The following is a 22,075-nucleotide window of genomic DNA, read 5'->3' on the forward strand; positions in this document are numbered from 1 at the left end:
AAATGAATGATATGTATTATTTATATTTTAATGGCTATTGCTGGTGAATTGTGTAGTGTGTTTTAAATTGTTGTGATCCACCCTGAGCCCACTTGGTTGGGGAGGGTGGACTATAAATTTAAGCAAATAAAAATAAATAAATAAATAAAATAATTTACAATATCCCTCCCACCCTCTGCCTAGATTATAAGGATGCCTTCCCTTTTCCTCTCCTTGTATCTGACGAAGGGAGCTCTGACTCTTGAAAACTTATTCCCTGGAAATTTTGTTGGTCTTTAAGGTGCTACTAGACCTGAACCTTACTCTTATAATACAGACCAACACGGCTACCCATCTGAACCTATAACTAAACACAATGTTCCAAATGAGGCCACACCACTAGCTATACAGGGGCATTGCATTATTGGCCATTTTATTTTCAGTCCCTTTCCTAATAATCGCCAGCATAGAGCTTTCTGTGGCACACTGGGTTGATGCTTTCATTGATCTATCCACCATGACCCCAAGGTCTCTTTCCCTCTCAAAGCCAAGCTACAAGGGACGCCTTACACAGGTTGGACACTTGTCAGCTTCCCTCAAGTTTTGATGGGAAATGTAGGCGTCCTGGTTTTACAGCTTGGCTCTCCATTACAGCTGCAAGACCAGAATGCCCACATTTCCCATCAAAACTTGAGGGAAGCTGACAAGTGTCCAACCTGTGTCACGTGTCACTTGTAGCTTAGCTCTCATTCTCATCAAGTTCAGACCCCATTGGCATATACTAGAAGTTAGGACTTCTTGTTCCAGGGTGCATCACCTTACACTTGCCTACGGTGAACTTGACTGGCCACACTGTTGCCCACCCACCCAGTTTGTGGAGCTCCTCCTGGCACTCTTCAGTCAGCTTTGATTTTCACCATCCTGAATAGTTCTGTGTCATCTGAAAACTTGCCCACTATACTGCCTGCGGCAAGTTCCAGATCATTTATGAACAAATTAAATAGCATGGGCCCCTGTACCGATCCTTGTGGGACCCCGCTACTTACTTCCCTCCATTGTGAGAACTGTCCATTTATTCCTATTCTTTGCTTCTGTCGTTTAACCAGTTTTAATCCATAAAAGGACCTGATCTCTTATCCCGTGGCTGTTGAGCTTACCCAGGAGTTTTTGGTGAGGAACCTCATTAAAAGTTTTTGAAAGGCCACGTATATAATGTTTACTGGGTCACTGTTAGCCACAAGCTTGTTCACTTTCTTTTAAAAAAAATGGCGAGGCAGGACTTCCTTTGAAGAAGCAGTGATTTTCCCTCAGCGGGTTTTGTGCCTCTCAGTGCCTAATAATTCTGTCTTTCTTTTACAGTTTCAACTAATTTGACTGGGACAGATGTTAAGCTAACTTCCCTGTAAATTCCTTGTTCTCATTTGGACCCTTTTTAAAACATCAGTGTAACATCTGCTACTCTCCAGTGTCCTAGTACAGAGGCTGATTTTTGTGCGTTATGTGCTGCCAAGTCATTTCCGACCTATGGCGACCCTATGGAGGGAAGACCTCCAAAACATCCTATCATTAACAGCATTGCTCAGATCCTGCAAACCAGAGGACGTGGCTTCTTTTACTGAGTCCAGCCATCTCATTTTGGGTCTTCCCCTTTTCCTACTGCCTTCTACTTTTCCTAGCATTATTGACTTTTCCAGAGAATCTTCTCTTCTCATGATGTGATCAAAGTACGATAGCCTCAGTTTTGTCATTTTAGCTTCTAGGGAGAATTCAGGCTTGATTTGATCTAGTATCCACTTATTTGTCTTTTTGGCTGTCCATGGTATCCGCAGAACTCTCCTCCAGCACCACGTTTCAAATAATCTATTTTCTTCCTGTCCGCTTTCTTCACTGTTCAACTTTCACATCCACACATAGTAATGGGGAATACCATCGTTTGAAGTATCTTGATCCCCAGAGAGACATCTTTATCTTTAAGGATCTTTTCTAGCTCTCTCACAGCTGCTTTTCCAAGTCTCAATCTTCTTCTAATGTCTTCATTGCAGTCTCCCTTTTGGTTGATGATTGAACCAAGATATAGAAAATCTTGAACAATTTCAATTTCCTCATTGTCAACTTTAAAATTGTGTAATTCCTCAGTAGTCATTACGTTTGTCTTCTTGATGTTCAGCTGTAATCCTGCTTTGGCGCTTTCTCCTTTAACCTTCATCAGTAGTCGTTTCAAGTCTTCGCTATTTCCTGCCAGTAACGTGGTCTCATCTGACTATCTCAAGTTGTTAATGTTCCTCTCACCAATTTTCACTCCATCTTCTTTTAGATTCAGCTTTCCTTACGATATGCTCTGCATAAAGGTGGAACAAGTAAAGAGATAATATGCATCCTTGTCTGACACCTTTGCCCATTGGAAACCATTCTGTTTCCCCATACTTTGTCCTAACCCCCTCTTGGATACACACCTTAACATGGTGAAGGGGTTTGAGTGTGTCAGTGAAGCTAAGAGCAACACTGCCAGGAACACAGGCTTGGTCAAGAGTCTAAACTCCTGGAAGAGTCACTCAAGGCGGAATGGTCAAAGCTGAGACACCAGACAAAGATGCCTCCACCCCCTTCAGGAATCAATGGTCACATCAGCAGAAGAGAACTGAATGTCCCAATGGCGATGGGAGCGGAGGAATCCTTGAAGTTTAGCTACTGGGCAGCAGCAGTAATGGAAGGTGACGCTGGTGGAGGATATTTCACAGACAACAGCAGTGCCACTTGAGTTAACCCTAGTTAGTACCGTGCAGAAGGCAATGTTAAAACACCGTCTCCTAATCTCTTACCTTGAAAACCTTATGATGAGACAATCCCAAATGAAAGAAGTTACATGTACAGTTAATAGATTAACCATTTCACAGCTAAGTTCCCTAAAAAACCCTCAACTGTATACCATCAGGTCCTGGAGACTTACTGGTTTTTAATTTCTCCAGTAGATCTAAAACTTTATCTCTTGACACCTCAATTTGACTCAGTTCTTCAGCCTCTCTTCCCGAAAATAGTGGCTGTGGTGTGGGTACATGACACACGCTTTCCACAGTGAACACAGACGCAAAGAATTCAATGAGCGTCTCTGTCATCTCACTTTCTTCCTTTGGCAGTTCTTTTATTCCTTGGTCAATCCAAAAGCCCCACTGCTTCTCTGGCTGCGTTCCTGCTCTGGATATATTTAAAGAAATGTTTACTGTTTGTCTTGATGCTTTTAGCAATCCACTCCTCGAATTCTCTTTTTGCTTACATAATTATATAAATCAAAATCAAATGTTAAAATTATTAACTTACAATTCTTTTGACAGACCTTGTGTTCCCTTCTGCTCACTTCATGAGGGCAGACCTTCTAGTTTTAAAAGAAGTTTTTAAAAAAGGCCATTAAAAGAAAAGATGGAGACTCCTCAAGGGTAACACACAGATTTAATTCTCCACCTGACGGAGTGCAAGAACGGAAGCACTTGCAAGGAGCTCAGCAGCCCTCTTACCAAAGATGGACTTACTAAAAATCTGCATTTCCCTCAATGAACTACTATAGAGAAGTCCTGCAGTCCCAGCAGCACAAAATGGCTGGAAAGAAAAAGGGGAGACTTAGCTGGTAGGAGCAAACAAGAGATATGGGCTCATTTCGAGGGGGAACGCACAGGAACGCAGTTCTGGCGGTTCCCCAAAGAGGTCACATGTCAGGTGGCCCTGCCCACCTGACTCTCGGCCATTTGGGGCCCGTTTCGGACTGGATTGGGGCTGAAACGGCCTGGATCGGGCCTCTGACGGGTGGTGGATCGCACTCCCGCTCAGCAGTGGGCCGATCCTGACCATTTTGGGCCCCTTTCCAGTCATTTTCAGCCCCTTTTTGCCATTTTGGGCCCAATTTCGGCCCTGAACGGCCAGGATTGGGTCTAAAACAGCCAGAATAGGTGATGTCAGGGGGTGTGGCATATGCAAATCAGTTATACTAATGACACATTTCTGGTGATGGCAAGAGGCGTGGCATATGCTAATGAGTTATGCTAATGAGTTCCTCCAGCTCTTTTTCTACGAAATGACTCCTGGATGTGGGACAAGGGGGGTGGCAAATCTTACAAGTGCTGTGTGTGCACAAACACTGCCAAAGAAATGGCCAGTCCTGCAAGCTGAAGAAACGGCACGTCTTGAGAAAAGTTGCTTATCGGCTTGGATGAGGCTCCCGAAGAACCACAAACAGGTCCGCAGGGCTCTCCCCACCCAGGCCTCTCCCCCCAAATCCACCTACACAGCCCAGGCCGCAAGCAGACAGCAGACGTGTTGCCAAGCAAAACCACTCAAGAAGTGAGCTAAGCCACATGCTGTACGGCAAGAGGAAGGCAAATGAATCCAAGATCATCATACAGGGAGAGGGCGCACGAGTCGCCCTGCAGGATCAGGCCTGCGGTCCATCCAATCCAGAGTCCCATTTCCAACAGAGGCTGCACAGGTGCCACAAGGAAGCGACGGGCCTCTTCTGCCGGCTGCTCCCCGTCATCCGATGATGATTTTTTCCTTTGGAGGTTCCCATTCAGTGATCATGGTTAATAGCCAGCAATAGATAAAACCTGTCCAACCCCTTTAAATCCATCTAAGCCAGTGGCCATCACTACATCTTGTGGCAGTGAGTTCCACATGCCATCTAGTCTGTGTGAAATAGTGTTTCTTTCCGTCTTCCCACTCCTAATGGGCAATTTGAGGTACTTATCATATAACATGCTCAAGACTTTTATTTTAATACCACCACCTCGAAGTATGCTGCCATCAAAGCCTGCATTTGGACCGCAGCAGCATCCCAATAACCCTCTTGGTGAAACAGTCCCAATTGCTGCCTCCCCCCTCCCTGCCCCCAGTGGCAAACAAAACTGATGTCGGGGCTGACAAATCTCCTCTCCTCCTGCTGAGCTCCATAAGGCTGAGTCGCATCCCGGTCAGCTCCTGTTGCTTTGTAAAATAAACAAATAAGGGACGCAGAGCACTTTTGGATGCAGAAAAGAGCTAAAACAACCGTCATGGTAATAAAGGTATTCCTGTTCCACTTCTGCTGCCTTCCCTGTCCTCTGGCTCTAATTTGATTAGCTGGCAAACCTCGAGGCAAACTCAATCAATGGGCTGAAATTCTGCATGCTGATGAGAGTTATGTATGCTCTCTGGTGACCAATCAATCAATTCACACTCAAGGTACGACTGCACTGGCTGCTTTTTGTGCAAAGATGGTACAGTCTGCACCTGATCCCTTGGCTCATTCCCAGCGAGCGCTCCGTTGCCTGGTAAGCTTGCAAGAATGTTCGTGCCTCAATAAAGAGGAACTAACCTCCCCGCTACCAGGGCAGTCTGGCACAGTACCTGGGAATTCTGGTCCTGGCCACTCACCCCTCCCGATCACATCTTGGCTTCATTTCTTCTATACTGTGATCAAGCATGCGCTTAAAAACAGCTCTAGAACATGACTTGGTGCACCTTCAGAGACCATGAAGGAACAGCCGATGTGCGTGGGGAATGTGACGAGCAGCACGTGAACATTGAATGCCAAAGAGGATCAAAATGTTCACCCCTGTAGCAACAATGGGTGGTGCAGGTGTGACCTTAGAGGAAAGGCGCCAGGTCCAAGCCAACGGGAAGCTGCCCTGCACAAGCCCCACCGAGGCTTTTGTATGGCACCCGTTCCTTTCCAAAGCCTCCTGCAGGACTGTGTCTTAAATGCCTGAGATACACAGACAGCAGTTACTTGGGGTACAACTTTACATTTATTGCAATAAATTAAGTATCTGGAAGGCGCCCATGTGGTTGCAGAGAGCATCCTACGCCTTCATAAATCCATCCCATAACCCAGGAAACCATCTGACTTCGATTCTGCAATACATCCATCCCAAACACGTTCTGCAATGTCACCGTTGGGGTGGGGCGGCGGCGGCAGGCAGGCTCAGCCGCCCGGATGTAACGAGCAAATTCACATTTGTTTATCCTGAGTACCCCCTTCCCTGCCACATACACACATTCCCAGGTCCTCCCAAGTGGCTCTCTGGGGCAAGGGACTAAAACTTGCCTGCCCCCCCAATCCCCTGGAACACTCTTGCCATACCAACAACGTGAACTGTACAGGTGGAGACACCCTATGGAGCTCTCTCCAGAGAAGCCTCGGCTTCCCACACCACCGTTCTTACTCGCTTGTCCACCTCTCATGATAGTTTTATTACAGGACGCACAGTCCAAAGCTTAGCAGCAGTCCCTGCTCCCACCCCAGGCGAAGGGAAGCCTGGGGCAGCCGTTCCACCTACAAGGAATAGGATACCTCCTCTGGGGTCAGGGGGGCCTGAATATCCAGCTTCCGGCTCTTGCTGTCTTTCTCAACGATCTCCAGCCGTATGCTGGGCCCTTTCCTCTGGCTCTCCTCCTTGGGCAAGGAACTGTCCTTGGTCTTTAGCAGCTGCTTGTCTGAGTCGTCCACTATGATCCGCAAGGTGCACCCGTGCGGCAGAAGCTCCTGTTCGTAGGCAGCAGCCAGCTGGTTCACAACCCGGCGCTCAACCTAAGGGGGGGGGTCAGAGGAATGAAAGAAGAAGTGCAGCCTTGTGACCACCATGGCCCAGGTTGCTGCGGCAGGGAAAGCGCAAGGCAAAGGGAAGGCAGGCTGCGCGCCTTCAAGAGAGGCAGAAGCCGAGCATGCCGGACGCCTGCCATGCCAGAGAAAGGCTCTGCCTGAAGGTGGCCCATTGCTTTTCCTTGGGGGTGCATTCTCTGTCCAGATGCCCACCTGCAAGGGAGGCATCCTTTTCTGTCTACTGCAGTCCCGGTACCCCTATTGCCAGGACGTAACAACCTCAGAAGAGCCCCGCTGGATCAGACCAGAGGTCCGCTTAGCCCAGCATCCTGTCTCACACAGTGGCCAGGCAGTTACTCTGGAGGGTCAGCAACAGGGCAGAGAGGCCAACGCCTTCCTCTGAAGTTGCCTCCTGGCGTTGGGATTCAGAGGTTGACTGCCTCTGGAAGTGGAGGCTCCCTTTAGTCACCAAGGATAGTAGCTGCCAGAACTCTCCTCTAGGAATCGGCCCAATTCCCTTTTTAAGGCTGTCTGGGCCCATGGCCATCGCCACACCCTCTGGCAGCGAATTCCGCCTCTTAATCACCCCTTGTGTAAAGACGTATTTCCTTTCGTTTGTGCTGACTCTATTGCCCGTCAACTCCATTGGCTGCCCCCAACTTCTAGTTTGGGGGAGGGAGAAAAAGCCTCCCCCACCCCGACTGGACCTCCTCTCTGCCTCGCCTTGCTGCCTTTCAACCACAGCCATGGACTTGGACAGAAGGAGCAAAGGGTGCCGATGCACAAACCTTTCACACACTTGTCACCCCAAGTGGGATGTTCCGGGGGCTTGGCAAGTATCCGAGAGGTCTTGTGAACAGTCCCCACCCCCCCCAGGCTCTCTCAGGCCCAGCAAGTCCCAACACCTTTGCCTGCCAGATGCCAGGTGGTTTTTCACTGTTGTCTAGTGAGGCTGCCGGGTGAGCTCTTGCCTGCCCCTGACGAACAGGTGAGGAGGTGGCCGAACCAGTTCACCATTTGGCCTCAAACACAGTCCGATCCATTTTTAACGAGTATTAGGAAGGCTCCGGATCTGGGTCGACACATTCTGAAGGCCTGTCCAATATGCCTCCAGCAATCCACTGAAGAGTCAAATTGCGTTCTGTGTGAAAAGGGACACACCGCCTGCTCTTTGGCTGCGACCTCATTTGAGACATGCGCCAAGAGGACCCAAGACTGCCGGGAGGCAGGAAACTGAAACGAAGCCCCTTGGCTGTGCCTGACGTCCCGCTCTGGTGGCTGAACCATGAAGTCCTTTGCGGGTGGCTGGATTCTAACAGCCCACGGTTACTTCTTTGGCTCAGGAACGGCAGGTCAGTGAAGCAAATCTCATTGACAGACCACTGCCACGGGTTCTGTGCGCAGTCCCACTTGAGGACTGCAAGTCCTGCCACAGAGCGACCTGACTCAGGCCGGGGAGGGGCTGCTGGAAGCATGTGGCCAAAGCACATCTGCAGCTGCGCTGCCCCCCCTGGCACGTCCCAAGGCAGTGGGGCTTTGCTTTAAAAAAAAGCCCTTGGGGTTTTTTTTGACCCGTCTAACTAAGAAGCTGCCTGCTGTGCCATGTCCCACCTTGGCACCTTCTGTGTTCTTCTCAAGGCGGGCACACAGCGGGAGCTCTGCAATTCCTTTGCCAAGGGACATGCCAAAGGCTGAGCGTCTTCTGGAAAGGCCGCCAGATGTGTTCTCCTCTCACTTCTCGGGGCTGGAGGGAGCTGGCACAGCTGCTGTCCCCTTTTCAGGCAAGCCAACTTTGGACACAACAGCAGCATTTCTTTGGCATGTCTGCTACCTTCCCTGAGTCTTCAGGGCCAGGAGGGATATGAATGGAATTGTTTTGAAAAAGCCTGGAGGAGATTCTCTGTCTTTGGACACTCTTCTCACTCTGTGGTTCAGACCTGGAAGGCTGAGCTTATCTACCTGGGGGTGGAGGAAGAGATTCCAGAACACAGGAGTGTAACTGATGGCTGTGAGGCCGTGTCTGTCTCTAGCCTGCAGGAGTATTTTTATCTGGCCCTCAAGCTGCATAACGGTTTGTTGGGAGCACCCCCCTAACAGACTGCAGCAGATGCTCCCTCCCAAATTGTTAACTAGCTTCAGGGCTGAATGTCACGAATAGCAGCAGAGCGGGAGAGAGGGCCGCATCTGGTTCTTGGCCTGCTCTGGAGGGCCCCAAGCGGGACACTGGTTTTCAGTGCTACTTGGGGCCCTTAAAAGTGGGCGGAGACCCAGAGGCGACCGACCAAAACATTGGCCGAACCCTCGTTCGGAGCAGCCGTGCCTTGAGGTCGGCCTGGAGCTGCTTTCCTTCTGGCCCCTTCAGCTCCATCAGCGCCAGAGAGGAAGCTGGAAGGGAAAGGGCGGCTCTCCTGCCCACTGACCTCATGCTTGATGGAGCGGGCCCCGTAGTGCAAGTTGTAACCGTCGGCCAGGACGCCCATGACTTCCCTGTCCCACAGCAAAGTGATGCTGTGCCTCGCCTTGGCCTGCAGAGGGCAAAAGAAGCAGCCTGTTAGGGAGCTCGCTGTCCTTCCAGCTCTGCGCTTCGGGCAGCTGCAGAGGGGCCAAGGAACCTTCCGAGAGCGCATTCCCTACCCCCACCACCCCCCGCTTTGGGGGCTGCTGCTCACCCTCTTGGCCCAGAAGCTCAGCTCCTTGTTAACGAGCTGGATGAGCTCAGAGTGGCAGAAGGGGAGGAAATAGACGATTTCGTTGATCCTGCCGAGGAACTCGTCCCTTCGGAAGTGAGCCTGCGGAAGGAAAAGGCAGAGCGGTGGAAGAGCGCTGGGAACGCACAGCACCCAGAAGCCGCCATTCGAGGAGGAGAAACTCAGACTGGGGGAAGCGGACGCTGGGCCTGTCTGGTTTATTGGCTAATCTGCACTATGCTTCTCCAAAGCCCAAACCCTTGAGCTCTTCCCGGCAGGGCTCATACTTGGGGACGGTCTGAACGGGCGCCTGGCCTCCACCCCTCTGCAAGTCAAAGCGGGTGTGCCTAGACCCTTCGGGAGGCCTTGGGCACGCCTCCGGATGGCTGCTTTTGGGAAGGCTGGCGGCATCTCTAACCTCCTCAGATCCTGTTACTGACCAGTGGGAAGAGGCAGGCCTTTTTTAATCCTGCTGGCTCACCTGGGACAAAACATCTTCCCAATCAAACCCAAAGCTCAGATGGCAGCTCTTCTCCCGTTCATTCAGGTGCCCTTCCCAAAACAAACGCCAAGGCTTTGCCTAGGGGTGCTTGCGCTTCGGAAACCCAAGGCAGCCCAAAGGGTGATCAGCAGCACCCTCTGTACCTTCAAGATGGGGCGGATGACTTTCTCCTTGAACTGCTTGGAGATGGTGATCTTGTCAGTCATCTGGACATCATCTGAAAGGCAGGACAGGGCACGGGTCATGGGCTGCTGCTGGTAGAGCCCTTGGCACAGCAGGGCCTCCTTCGCTCCCTGCCCCCTTCCCCCTGGAAGAGGAAGGCCAGGAGACCCAGGGTGTAGCAGAGAATTCACTCCTTTGGGTAGCTTTGGAGGCAAGCAAGAAGACTCCTTCATACGTAAAAAGCCGGGGCTCGGGTGGTGAGCCATGGCAAAAACAGGGGCTCTAGAGGTAAGCCATGGCCCCCTCTGCCCAACCTCTCATCCCATGTGGGCCAGGGTGCCTTTGCCCCACTTAGCCCCTTTTGAGAAGGGAGCTGTAATTTTCACACCCACCAAAAAAACGCACAAGGACAGGCCCCAAATCAGCTCCACATCTCACATTCAAGAAAGCTGCAAGAGTGGGAATTTAAGTGTGATTAAAAGGAATCTCCAGAGTCATAAGCAATCTGCTCGTGGATACCAGGTGCTGGGGACAAGACCCAAGGGACAGCCCCTGTTCTCCTCCCAGCCCGCTTGTGAGCCGTGAAAGTCAGACAGCCTGCTCCTGCATGGGAGTTGCTATGCTTTTAGGGAAGCAATGCCGGGGGAAGCAGCACCTGAGAGCCAGTTTGGTGTGGTGGTTAGGAGCGGCAGGACTCTAATCTGGAGAGCCAGGTTTGATTCCCCACTCCTCTGCTTGAAGCCAGCTGGGTGACCTTGGGTCAGCCACAGCTCTCTCAGAGCTCTCTCAGCCCCACCCGCCTCACAGGGTGATTGTTGTGAGGATAATAAAAACAGACTTTGTAAACTGCTCTGAGTGGGCATTAAGTTGTCCTGAAGGGTGATATATAAATCAAATGCTATTATTGTTATTACTAGAAACAAAGCCTGTTGTAGCAAAGAATACAATGGGCTCTAGAAAGGGCAGGGGGCCCTGGCCGGCCATTGCCCCCTCCCCAGCGTCCTGAACTGGGCAAGAGGGAGGAGGGCAGGGTGTCATGCCCGCCTCCATGCCCCTCCCTCGTTACTTACTTAATACTCACCCCCATTGTGGCTGGGAGGGGAACGATATATGCCTGCCGCCGTGGCCCCCCTTACTCATGCCTGCTCCGCTTTCCCCATTGCGATTTCAAGTAGGGTTGCCAGCTCCAGGTTGGGACATTCTGTCACTTGACACCCCCCCGAGGATTGCAGCTGGGGGGGGGGAGGCGAGCGAGGCTTGCATGCTGCCCCACCCCCCCACCCCCCAGGATTGCAGCTTGGGGGTGAGAGGAGGCAGCGAGGTTTGCATGCCACTGTTTGATGCCCCCCCCTGCCCCCCAGGATCGCGGCTTTAGGGGGAAGAGGAGGCCAGTGATGGGGTGCTGCAGGTGGGGAGTGCGTGGGGAGGCGGCTCCAGGCTCCTCCACCCGCCAGACACCCCGATGGGGCGCTGCGGGCGGGGAGTGCGCGGGGAGGCATCTCTGGGCTCCTCCGCCCGGCAAACACCCCATCTGCTGCTATATGAAGCGACTCCCTTCCTATTCCTGCTAGGGGCGCAATAACGTGCCTGCACTCTGAGTTACATTGTGAGTCGTCGGAAAGACGCTAGGGGAATTATATTATAGGATTATTACCCAGGTTTTCAGCAATCCTCTTCCGGCTCAGCTCCATGGTCTCCTGCCTTAGCTGCAAAGCATGCTGGGCAATCTCGTCACTGGCCACGTTGGAGGTCATGATAAAGATGGCATCCTTGCAGTCAATGGTCTTCCCTTTCCCGTCGGTCAGCCGGCCCTTCAACAGACAAGGACAAAACACGTAACTTTTGGGGCGGGGGGGGGGGTGGTTCCAGAGATCCCTTCACCTACTTTCAGGTTTCCAACCATTTCAGTCTTCAAAAGCTTTTCTATACAGCGGTCTTCACTGGGGAGGGGCCGTGCTTTCCTGAGAGAGCCCTGTTTTGCATGCGGAAGGTCCACAATTAAATCCTGGACCTGCCTCATCCAAGGATCAGGGAGCAGGTGTTGGGGAAAATCTCTCCTCTGCCTGATACCATGGAGAGCCGCTGCCAGAGCACAACACTGATGGACCCAGAGGTCTGGCTCAGGAGAAGGCCGATGGGCATATTCATAAGGACTAGACACTCCACTTTCCAATGTGCTGGAATGGTCAGAATTCTGAATATGCCTGAAGACTCTGTATTGTAAGGGCAAGTTACAAATACACGGGTTTCGACAATGGCAGGTTTTCAGCCAAGGCTTAGAAGTCTGTAGCAGAGGTTACAAAAAAGGAGGTAACATAAACAGACAAGATCCTCCTTGGTTGCGTTCTCTGGACTGCGTCCTTTGGTACTGGTTTGGCGTAGTGGTTAAGACAGCCAGTTTGGTGTAGTGGTTAAGAGCATGGGACTCTAATCTGGAGAACTGGGTTTGATTCCCCACTCCTCCACTTGAAGCCAGCTGGGTGACCTTGGGTCAGTCACAGCTCTCTCAGAGCTCTCACGGCCCCACCCACCTCACAGGGTGTTTGTTGTTGTGGGGATAATAATGACATACTTTGTAAACTGCTCTGAGTGGGCATTAAGTTGTCCTGAAGGGCGGTATATAAATCAAATGTTGTTGTTGTTGTTATTATTATTATTAGTGAGGCCTCATTGAGACTGATCCTGCACTGAATTCTGGGCCCCTGACTAGAATCAGTGGAGGGCGGCAGGAAGCCTGGAAAAGAGTCACAGGAGAGCTACAAGAAAGCCAGACCTGTGCAAGACTTCTTCCAGCCTGCTAAAGAAAAAAACCTACTCATTTATGTCATTTATAGTCCGCCTTTCTCACTGAGACTCAAGTACAAGGCGGAGTACACAGTATGAGATTAGTACAATCAGTAGCAAGGGCATTTCCATAAGCAATGCCACAGAGTAAATAAATACATATTAGCATGGATCCAATACAGAGTTGAAGAAATGCTGAAACAGAACATAATCAGTTCTAGGGCTGACGTTAGACAACAGGGAGCACAAGTGGAGTACATATTTAAAGCAGGAGATAACATGTAAGGCAACATAGTGGTGAAGTCTGTGGTCCCTAACTCATCAGCGAAGCATCTGAGACCTCCTCCCTACAATACAGCCCTCCTATCTGAGTAAAAAGCCTTTTTGAATAATTCAGTTTTGCATCGTTTGCAGAAAGCCAGGAGGGTGGGGGCTCTCCTGACCTCCTCTGGCAGGCCGTTCCACAAAGTAGGGGCCACCACAGAGAAAGCCCATGTACGGGCTGCTGTTGAGTTCACCCATGTGCAGGAGACCCTGTTCAGATGAGCAAAGCTGCCATGGAGGGACATAGGGAGGGAGGCAGTCCCATAAGTATGTTGGGCCAAGGCCGTGCAGAGCTTTGTATGTAATATAATAACCAATACCTTGAACTGAGCACAATAACTGATAGGTCACCAATGGAGCTAGCAGCGTAAATAGGAAGAACCACATCCCAAGTATAAGAGTCCACACTGGAATGACAGAGACTGGCGTGTGCCGCTTGGACTTCCTTGAAGAAAGGGCAGGACACAAATGTCTAGAACTGCTCAGTTCTCCATGCTGGAGGGGGTGGGGTGGGGGAATAGGCTGGGTTCTTTGTTTTTCCTAAAGATTAATAACACAGTTTTTTCCCTTCTTGCATAGATCATGGTGGCAGCTGCTAAATGCAAAATCAATGTCTGCACTGCCTGCCTGGGCAATTGCTGAAATGTTAATCCCAAGTACCCGGAGCGCATTTGTCCGGAACTGCTGGCATGCCCGCTCCTGGCGACATGTGGTGGGGACAACACGGGGGCCCTGCAGTCTCTTCTCTCCCCCCTCCAAAGGGTTATTGTTTTAGTTTTCGTGGAGGGACCCTTATGGCAGAGGAGACGAGTGTTCAGAACACGGCGAATGGCTCTCCTGTGCAGGCCTGTGTGCCCGCTGCCCTCCCCTCCGGTTAGCACGAGAGAGGCAGAATTGGAAGCGCTTACAACCTCAGCTCTGAGCAATCCCACTGTACCAATCTTCCTGCTTTATAGCCCACAGCCATTTCCTGAACAGTCTATTAAACTGCCTTTCCCAAACAAGTTCGCTCCCCTGCCCAGCAAATGACAGCCTCAGCTGAGGATGCCATCGGCTCCTGGCCAGAACAGGACGCCCTGTAATGGCAGAATCCCAGACAGCTGCCTTTAAATTTTGCCTTAGAAGACGAATGGAATAAACGCTTTGCTGGATCAGTCCAGCGGCCCATCTCTGCTCTTAACAGCAAACCAGATGCCTCTGGGTGGCTCACAAGGAGGGCGTGAGGGCAGTAGGCTTCCCGTCTAACATCACCCCTGCAGCTGGTACTCAGAGGTAGACTGTATCTGAGCATGGAGGTTTTCTCAACAAAGGAGGTTCTATGGTCTCCCCTCTCATTTTATCCTCACAACAACTCCATGAGATAGGTTAGGCTGGGAGAGTATGACAAAGCCACGCAGACAGAGGCAGCTGCCTGCTTCGGGACAGGCACTCCTGGGCCGATTCCAGACGGCCCTCCGCCTCCTGAAACGTCGCGCGGAAAACGCAAAATATTGCGTTTTCTCGCGCGACGACGCGCAATGTTTCGGGAGGCGGAGGGCCGTCTGGAATCGGCCCTGGAATCAACAGTCTCTGGAGCGCCCTCAATAAGCCCTGGCAATGCTCAGAACAAGCCCCGCAGCCCTTACTTCATCAAACAGCTGCAGCATGATGGTGAGGACGTCGGGGTGAGCCTTGTCCACTTCGTCAAAGAGGACCACGGCGTTTGGGCACTGCTTGAGCTTCTTGGTGAGCTGCCCACCTTCCTCGTGGCCGACGTAGCCTGGCGGGGAGCCAATAAACTTGGCAACCTAGAAGGGGGAGAGGTAGCCGACATCCCGTCAGAAGAACTCAGTCACTCGAGAAAGAGGCCTGCCCCGTGGAATAACCCCAAAGTCTAACTCAAGACAACACCATTAATTTAATAGCAAGGGAAAGCACTCCCCTGTGTATAAAATAAATACAGTATTTTCCCGATGGTGAAACAACAAGGAGGAAGGTGCTTGACAGAGCAACTCCAGGTTAAGTCTGGTGAAATCAACGGGCTTAGACCGGAGTAACTCTGTCTAGGCCTCCAGTGGCAGGCAGGGAACTCCAGGGGCGAGGGGATTAGCATGGCAGAAAAAAGCCCTTTTCTACCTCCTGCTCAATCTCCAACCCTCTGATCTGAGGGGTGGTGGAAGAAGATACAGGGATGAGGTTCTCCAGAAAGAACGTGCCATTTAAATGCCAAACAGCGTTCTTATTAAAAGGTGATGCAAATGGTGCATGGTTGGGAATTGGGAGGGAGGGGTGCGAGGGGCCCCCCAACACAGATGCAAGCAACGGGCAGGGTCACCGTACAGAAGCTGGACAGAGGCCCCTCCGCTGGAACAGGTTCATGATTCCACATTACAACGCTGGTTGATGCTGCAACACGAGCAAGGGCCCCATGGAAGGTATTTGCTTTGGGAGCTTATTTTTCCTTCTGAACTTTCTATCAAAAGATCAATTAAAAAAGGAAAGCGGAGAAGACCCCCCCGTACTAACCTCGTGCCTCTCCTGAAACTCTGACATGTCCAGCCGAATAAAGCCCTGGAGAACAAAGAACATCCCTTTAACGGCAGCCCTCCCGTGACCCGGGGGAGGCAGCCACCCTGGGTGGGGGGCCGCGAGTTCCGTTTCATCCACCACAAAGAGCAAATGGCAAAGAGCTGCAGCCTCTCCTGGCATCCTCACCAAATATGACGCCCTATACCCCTTGCCAGGACCCAGTGCCCTTGGATCCAGCCATCTTCCAAGGAGCCTTCTTACAACCTCCGATGACAAGTCGCTTAGATCGGAGGAAGCCTTCAAATGTGAGTCAAAAGCAAAGGCAGGATATAGATATTTTAACAAATGAACACATTTTGCTCAGTGGAGTGGTAGGATAAGGGTAGGATCCACCCCAGTTCCCATGTGTGCAAACTAGAGGCGGGCATGAACTGGGAAAATGGCGGTTTGTTGCTTTTCACGAACCACCATGAACTTGCCCAGTTCACGATCTGGGCCGTTTGGTTCGTTGGTTTGTTACTTCTGGGGCTGCAGAGGGTCTGCAGAAAGCTCACCCCCCTGTTGCCTAGGTAACAGATTGATTGGTGCCAGGCTGTCTGCAGTGACGAAAGGAAAAACAAACCATACGAACTGCTCTAAACATCATAGCGGTTTGTTGCGGTTCGTCAGAAATGAGCTCCAACGAACTGCTGGTTCGTGACCCAAAAAAACCCAGCCTGGTTTGTGACGAACTTTGGTTCGTATTTCGGTTCATGCCCATCTCTAGTGCAAACACTTTTTTCTCACGTTCACATTCTTAGGTACGCGCTTAAAAAAAACATCTACCCCAAAATGTAACGTGTGAAGTAACCGATGGGGTGGTGGCATAATTGGAGGCAGGCAGATCCGATTCACGGGGCACAACCCAGAGGGAAGTTTTAGGTGGGTAGCCGTGTTGGTCTGCAGTAGAACAGCAGGATTTGAGTCCGCTGGCACCTTAGAGACCAACAAGATTTCCAGGGTGTGAGCTTTTGAGAATGAGCTTTCTTTGTCTGGAGAAGAGAGCTCTGACTCTCAAAAAGATACATCCTGAAAACCTTGCTGGTCTCCAAGGTGCCACTGGACTCAATTCCCGCTGTTCAATCCAGTGGGAATTTCTCCTGTGCAGTGTGCACTGCAATGAATGGGAGCTGCACAGGTACACTGCTGCTGTTTATTTCAGTGCTTATTTCACATGGAACTCGGTGCTGGATTGCGCCTGAAGCCCTTGAAGGGACGTGAGCTTCTCTTCTGCTCTTTCAGGTCCCAGGTCTTGCTATTGGCTTGTTTCACACATAATGCTTAACGGTGATTTTGCACATACCTGAATGAGCCTAGAGGGGGGACGAGTTTTGCAAAACAAATAGCCAAACAAATGTCAGGCAGCTCAGTCACTCATTCCCCCAACTGGCAGAGTTTTAATTCACATTCTGATGACATTTTGTTTTTGTTTTTTGGCATCTATGCTCTCCAAACTAGAGCAGCTCTACGGAGCTCCAACATGGTGGTTGCATCTGGGGCCTCTGTACATTGCCCCAGCTCCTCTGCATACGTAACAAAAGCTCCTCTGCAGGCAATGTGTATTCATGGTAAACGTCCTGAGGAGTAAAAGGCAAGTAAAAACCCCCCGGGAATGGCTGACGGGAATAAACTGGGCTGGGCTTTCGCTGTTCATCCCGTGGAAGATGGGAATGCTGAAGATTCTGCTTTCCACTGGCACAGAAACAAAATCTCCACGGGGACACCTTGGATGATCGGTTAAATTGCTGCTCCAGCTGCTCCTCCCCAATAATTTCCTCCATGTTCTGTGACCCCCCCCCAATTTGGTGCATTAATTACCTAAATGATCACCAAACTGATTAGCCATCAATAAGCCACTGGTTGTGTGCGTGCCATTGAATTAGGGCGGCCTCTTTGTCCTTGGCAGTGCATGAAATCTGATGTTGAGCCAGGAAACAAGCGGACGGGACGAATGCAAAACATGAATCCCGATGGATTTTTGCTCTGAAACCTGCACTCGCAGAGGAGCCCTGGAAGGGCCCAAACTGACAATATGTTTAAAATGAGCTTAGTTTACTTATTTATTTTATTTATACCCTGCTTTTCTCCTAATGGAGACCCAGAGCAACTTGACATCATTCTCCTCTCTTCTATTTCTCCTCACAACGACCTTGTGCAGTAGGTTGGTCCCAGTGTGTATATCTGGCCCACAGTCACTTAGCAAGCTCCCAAGTCAGAGTGGGGATTCGAATCTGTGTCTCCCAGATCCTAGTGTGACACGACACCCCCACTGGCTGATCCCAGCAGAAGCCACCATCCTGGCCAGCGCCGAGCTTCGGGGTTGATTCTCGTGGAGCCCCGCGCAAGGAGAGGGACAGGTTGGAACGGTGCGGACTTGGCACGGCTCATCCTTCACGCAAGAGCTAGCAGGAGTCTAGCCCACTGTTCACACATCTGCTCCTTCAGCTATGTTTTCTGTCTATTTCTTTGTTCAAGGCTCCAGAGGGATTGGGAAACTCTCTTCCAGGACCAAGAAGCGCACCAAGCCACCCTTAAACACAAGGGGGCCGGCAGCTCCAGGCCAGTTCCAGCTCCTCCCTAGGCCAAGCCTGGGGGCAGTAAAGAGGCCCCAAGCTGGTCTTGGAAGCTGCGGTGGCCTCACGTGGATCAAGAGTGGAACCATCACACAACCAGCTGTGCTGACAGCTGAGCTCTGCCTCCTGCCTTCCCTCCCCAGTCTCTCCCGGCGCTTGCACGACTCCAGCCAACCCACCCCCTGCTTGGATCCCTCTTCTCTTCTCTGGCTGCTCCACCCACTTCTCCACCTTCCTTCCTCCCAGGCCTCAAACCCTGCCTGGATATCGCAGGAGAAGCTCTGCCAGCTCCTGCCCTGAGGGTCCGACTTCGCCCTCGACCCAAAAGGCAGCAGCCCAGGTCTGCCGGAGCCTGGCCCAGCAGGCATCACAGAATCACACAGAGTTGGAAGGGGCCAGACAGATCCTCCAGTCCAACCCCCTGCCCAGTGCAGGATCAGCCTAAAGCATCCCTGACAAGTATTCATCCAGCCTCTTCTTGAAAACTGCCAGTGAGGGGGAACTCAGCACCTCCCTAGGCAGCTGATTCCACTTTTGAAATACTCTGACCGTGAAAAGGTTTTTCCTAATATCCAGCCGGTACCTTTCTGGATGTAATTTAAGCCCACTGCTTCGGGTCCTACCCTCTGCTGCCAACTGGAACAGCTCCTTGCCCTCCTCCAAATGACAGCCTTTCAAATATTTAAAGAGAGCAATCATGTCCCCCCTCAACCTCCTCTTCTCCAAACTAAACATTCCCAAGGCCCTCAGCCTTTCCTCGTAGGGCTTGCCAAACCCTGGCTCTGGCAGGGCTGCTTAGGAACCACAGCCTGGCCTTCAAAGGGCAAACAGAAAAGGACTCACCTTCTTGACGTCTTTGTGAAGGTACTTGGCCGTCTGCTTGGCCAGCTCAGTTTTACCTGTGTAAGAAGGGGGTGGGGGGGCAGGGCAAAGGGAGAGTGCGCGGTTAAGCCAGGCTGTACGGAGCTCAGGCTATGGCCTGTTTTCATGACTTGGATGTATTTTTATAGCGCCACCCCTGCTCCGTGCAACTTCTGGCGCCAACACACAGACACGGGGGAGGTAAACTGAGGGAAGAGGACAGGTGGGGGGGAGAAAAAGTGCCCTGGGCTTCCCCCTCTTCAGATCGCTTTCCCCACCTGAGCTACAAGAGAAGGCCTGGGCCCCCGGGGCAATCCCCACACCACAGGGCCTCCACACAGGCCTCTGCTGCTAGCCTAGTTTCCAGAGGCTGTTGTGGGGAGGCACCACAGCGGGAGCTCCGCGGCCTTGTGTCGCATGTGGTAGGGGCCACGTAGGAGATTGTCCTTCGGCCCCCTCCTTCATCCCTGGAGCAGGCAAGGGTCTAACTGGCTGCCCCTGCTCTGGTTTGGGAATTCTCCACAACGGGGACCCCAAGGGGACTGCGACGTCATTCTCTTCCGCCTCCATTTTCTCCTCCCCAAAATTCCTGTGACCCATGTTAGGCTGAGACCGACTGCCCCAAGGTCACCCCATGAGCATCCATGGCAGAGCGGGGATTCGAACCCAAGACTCCCTATTCCACCAGATCGTGCTGGCTTCACTGTTCAGCTTGTTTCCATGGAGCCCAGAGATGAGCACATGGAGACACCGGTCGCTTCTAGTCTGTCCCACTTTGGACACAAACTAGCAAACTGACTCATCATTACAAAAGATGACGTACATGTGGAAGGAGAGCTCGGGGTGGGGGGCATGCATCTCCCCAGGTTCTGTGCACAGACACATGCTGCAGTCGTTATTTTTTAATTTTATTCACATCCCACTTTACTTTGTGTTTTCTCACACCATTCTCCCCTCCTCCACTCTACCCCGTCAACAATCTCGGGAGACAGGTTGGACCGAGCGATCGCGATGGGCCCAAGGTCGCCCGACGAGCTCCCACGGCACAGCTGGGATCTGAACCCAGCTGTCCAAGGTCCGGCTCCGATACCAACAACGACTCCACATCAGCAGTCCCTGCAGGACCTGGGCCAGGGACGGTTGGGTCAGCTCAACTCATGGATGCAAGGAAGGTTTTGCTGTCACTGCTTCCAAGTTCGGCACCTCGTTGTCTCCTGTGTAAGGGAATGGCTGCCGTTCCTTCCCAGGTGGAAAGGTGAAGGAAGATCAAGGCAGTTTATTGGTCTTGAACGCTGTAGCCAATGAGAATCAAGCCTTCTCCCGTCTGCATAGCCCCGCCCCTTCACCCTCAGCCTTGGTTCCATTTCTTGGACGCACTAAATGCTGACGGGTCGATGGAAGCTGGCGCATCTCTCTCTATTTCTGCGCACGGCCATCAGAGCACCACTGGGTATTCTATGACGTGGTGCAGCATGGATTTCAGTGGCACCTTGGAGACCAACAGGTCTTTCAGGTGTCAGCTTTTGAGAGTCAGAGCTCTCTTCTTCAGACACGGATTCAAATCCTCACTCTGCCACGGAAGCTTACTGGGTGACCTTGGGCTGCTCACACTCTCTCAGCCTAGCCTACCTCAAAGGGCTGTTGTGAAGATACAAGTGGGGAAGGGAAAGCCATGCATGCCACCTGAGATCCTTGCAAGAAGGGCGGGATGAAAAGGCACCAGACAGGTAAGGGGCTGTCGCTGTTACTGATGGCAACAGACCCAATCCCTGGATGACCTCTCCCGTTTCCGGAAGATGGCAAAGAGCGCAGGTGCCAAGATGGGAACCTGCAGAGCCTCACAAGTCAAAGGCTATGGGGTGGACCAGCCAGTGCCCGTTTCCTGGGATTTACCTACCAGGAAGGGCCTTCCACACTCAACAAATAAGAAGGGGGAAAATCTATCAAGGAAGATGCCTCCTTCCTGAGCAGTGACATGAGAGAACACGGAAGAATTCCTTTGCAAGACTGGATCGGCTGCACTGGCTCAGCCAAGCAACACAAGGCTTCCCCTCATCGCAGTGTCCTTGACGGCGAGACAGGGAGGAGATTCGCTAGGAAACAGGATATTCTCTGTTTACTGAATTTATATGCAATGCCTGTCATAAAACTAGAGGCGTGAAGGCAATCAATAATTCAAAACACATATTACGGAATAAATCTACATCGACATGGTATCAACACACGCGCCAGTCCAGCGACAACTGGAGACTCGTCTCTCCGCAAAGGAGGAGCCTGCATGGACACGGACCCGAGGGGACTCAGGCAAAGGCTCTGGGGGGGTCAAAGAGCGCCTGAAGAGGGAAGCTCCCTAGATGAGGATCTTTCCCTGAACTCCCCCCACCCCCCGCCACCTACATGGCTGCCAAGTCCTGCTTCTGCTTCCCTTGGGAGTCGCTCCAAACACCAAGCTCACTTCTCTGAGTCTCTGCAGCAGCCCTCCTCCTAGGCGGCCTTCTCATCTAGCCCGGTTCTCTGCCTCTGAAGAGGGCACCTCCATTCCAGACATCACCCCAAACACAGCTCCCACCCCCTCTTGTTCAACTGCTCCTCTCCAACAGCAGTCATGATGGGAATGGGCCCCGTGTTCTGGATCCGCAGAGCCCAGCTTTTCCATAGGATTTGGTGGGCCTCACGTCAGAGCTGACTTATGGCGACCCCCTGGCGAGGTTTTCATGGCAAGAGACTAACAGAGGCGGTTTGCCATTGGCAGCCTTTGCAGACCTGGTCTTCATTGGAGGTCTCCCATCCAATTGCTAACCAAGGCCAACCCTGCTTAGCTTCTGAGATCTGACGAAATCGGGCTCACCTGGGCTATCCAGGTCAGAGCATGCAAAACAATTTTGGATCAGTTTCGGATATGACCATGTAGAGAACATTAAGGCTTAAAAAAAAATTGCTGGACAGGAACAATGTTTTGTGAGTTATGGAAATACTGTACCTAGTGCAAACAGTATGGGTTTAGATCCAGAAGAGTTAGCCGTGTTAGTCTGTAGTAGCAAAATAGTAAAGAGTCCAGTAGCACCTTTAAGACTAACCAACTTTACTGTAG

General features: G+C 51.6%; 1 protein-coding gene across 2 annotated transcripts in view; it reads right to left on the reverse strand.

Moving 5' to 3' along the window:
- Positions 1-1,643: 1,643 nt before the first annotated feature.
- The window catches only part of CLPB (ClpB family mitochondrial disaggregase), a 90,885-nt gene continuing 70,453 nt past the window's right edge, over positions 1,644-22,075 (reverse strand). Inside the window, exons 9-17 of one of the 2 annotated variants that reach the window (XM_054975095.1) lie at positions 18,967-19,022; positions 15,509-15,553; positions 14,629-14,790; positions 11,550-11,706; positions 9,877-9,950; positions 9,214-9,333; positions 8,965-9,069; positions 6,296-6,532; positions 1,644-2,317 (exon numbers count right to left, since the gene is read on the reverse strand). In XM_054975095.1, the coding sequence (XP_054831070.1) occupies positions 2,306-2,317; positions 6,296-6,532; positions 8,965-9,069; positions 9,214-9,333; positions 9,877-9,950; positions 11,550-11,706; positions 14,629-14,790; positions 15,509-15,553; positions 18,967-19,022 (968 nt within the window). In that variant the 3' untranslated portion in view covers positions 1,644-2,305. Of the gene's footprint in view, positions 2,318-5,739; positions 6,533-8,964; positions 9,070-9,213; positions 9,334-9,876; positions 9,951-11,549; positions 11,707-14,628; positions 14,791-15,508; positions 15,554-18,966; positions 19,023-22,075 lie in introns of those variants that run through there. The other variant, XM_054975094.1, reaches the window with a different exon arrangement.

Source organism: Eublepharis macularius, chromosome 3, assembly GCF_028583425.1.
Source record: "Eublepharis macularius isolate TG4126 chromosome 3, MPM_Emac_v1.0, whole genome shotgun sequence".
Classification (NCBI taxonomy): domain Eukaryota; kingdom Metazoa; phylum Chordata; class Lepidosauria; order Squamata; family Eublepharidae; genus Eublepharis; species Eublepharis macularius.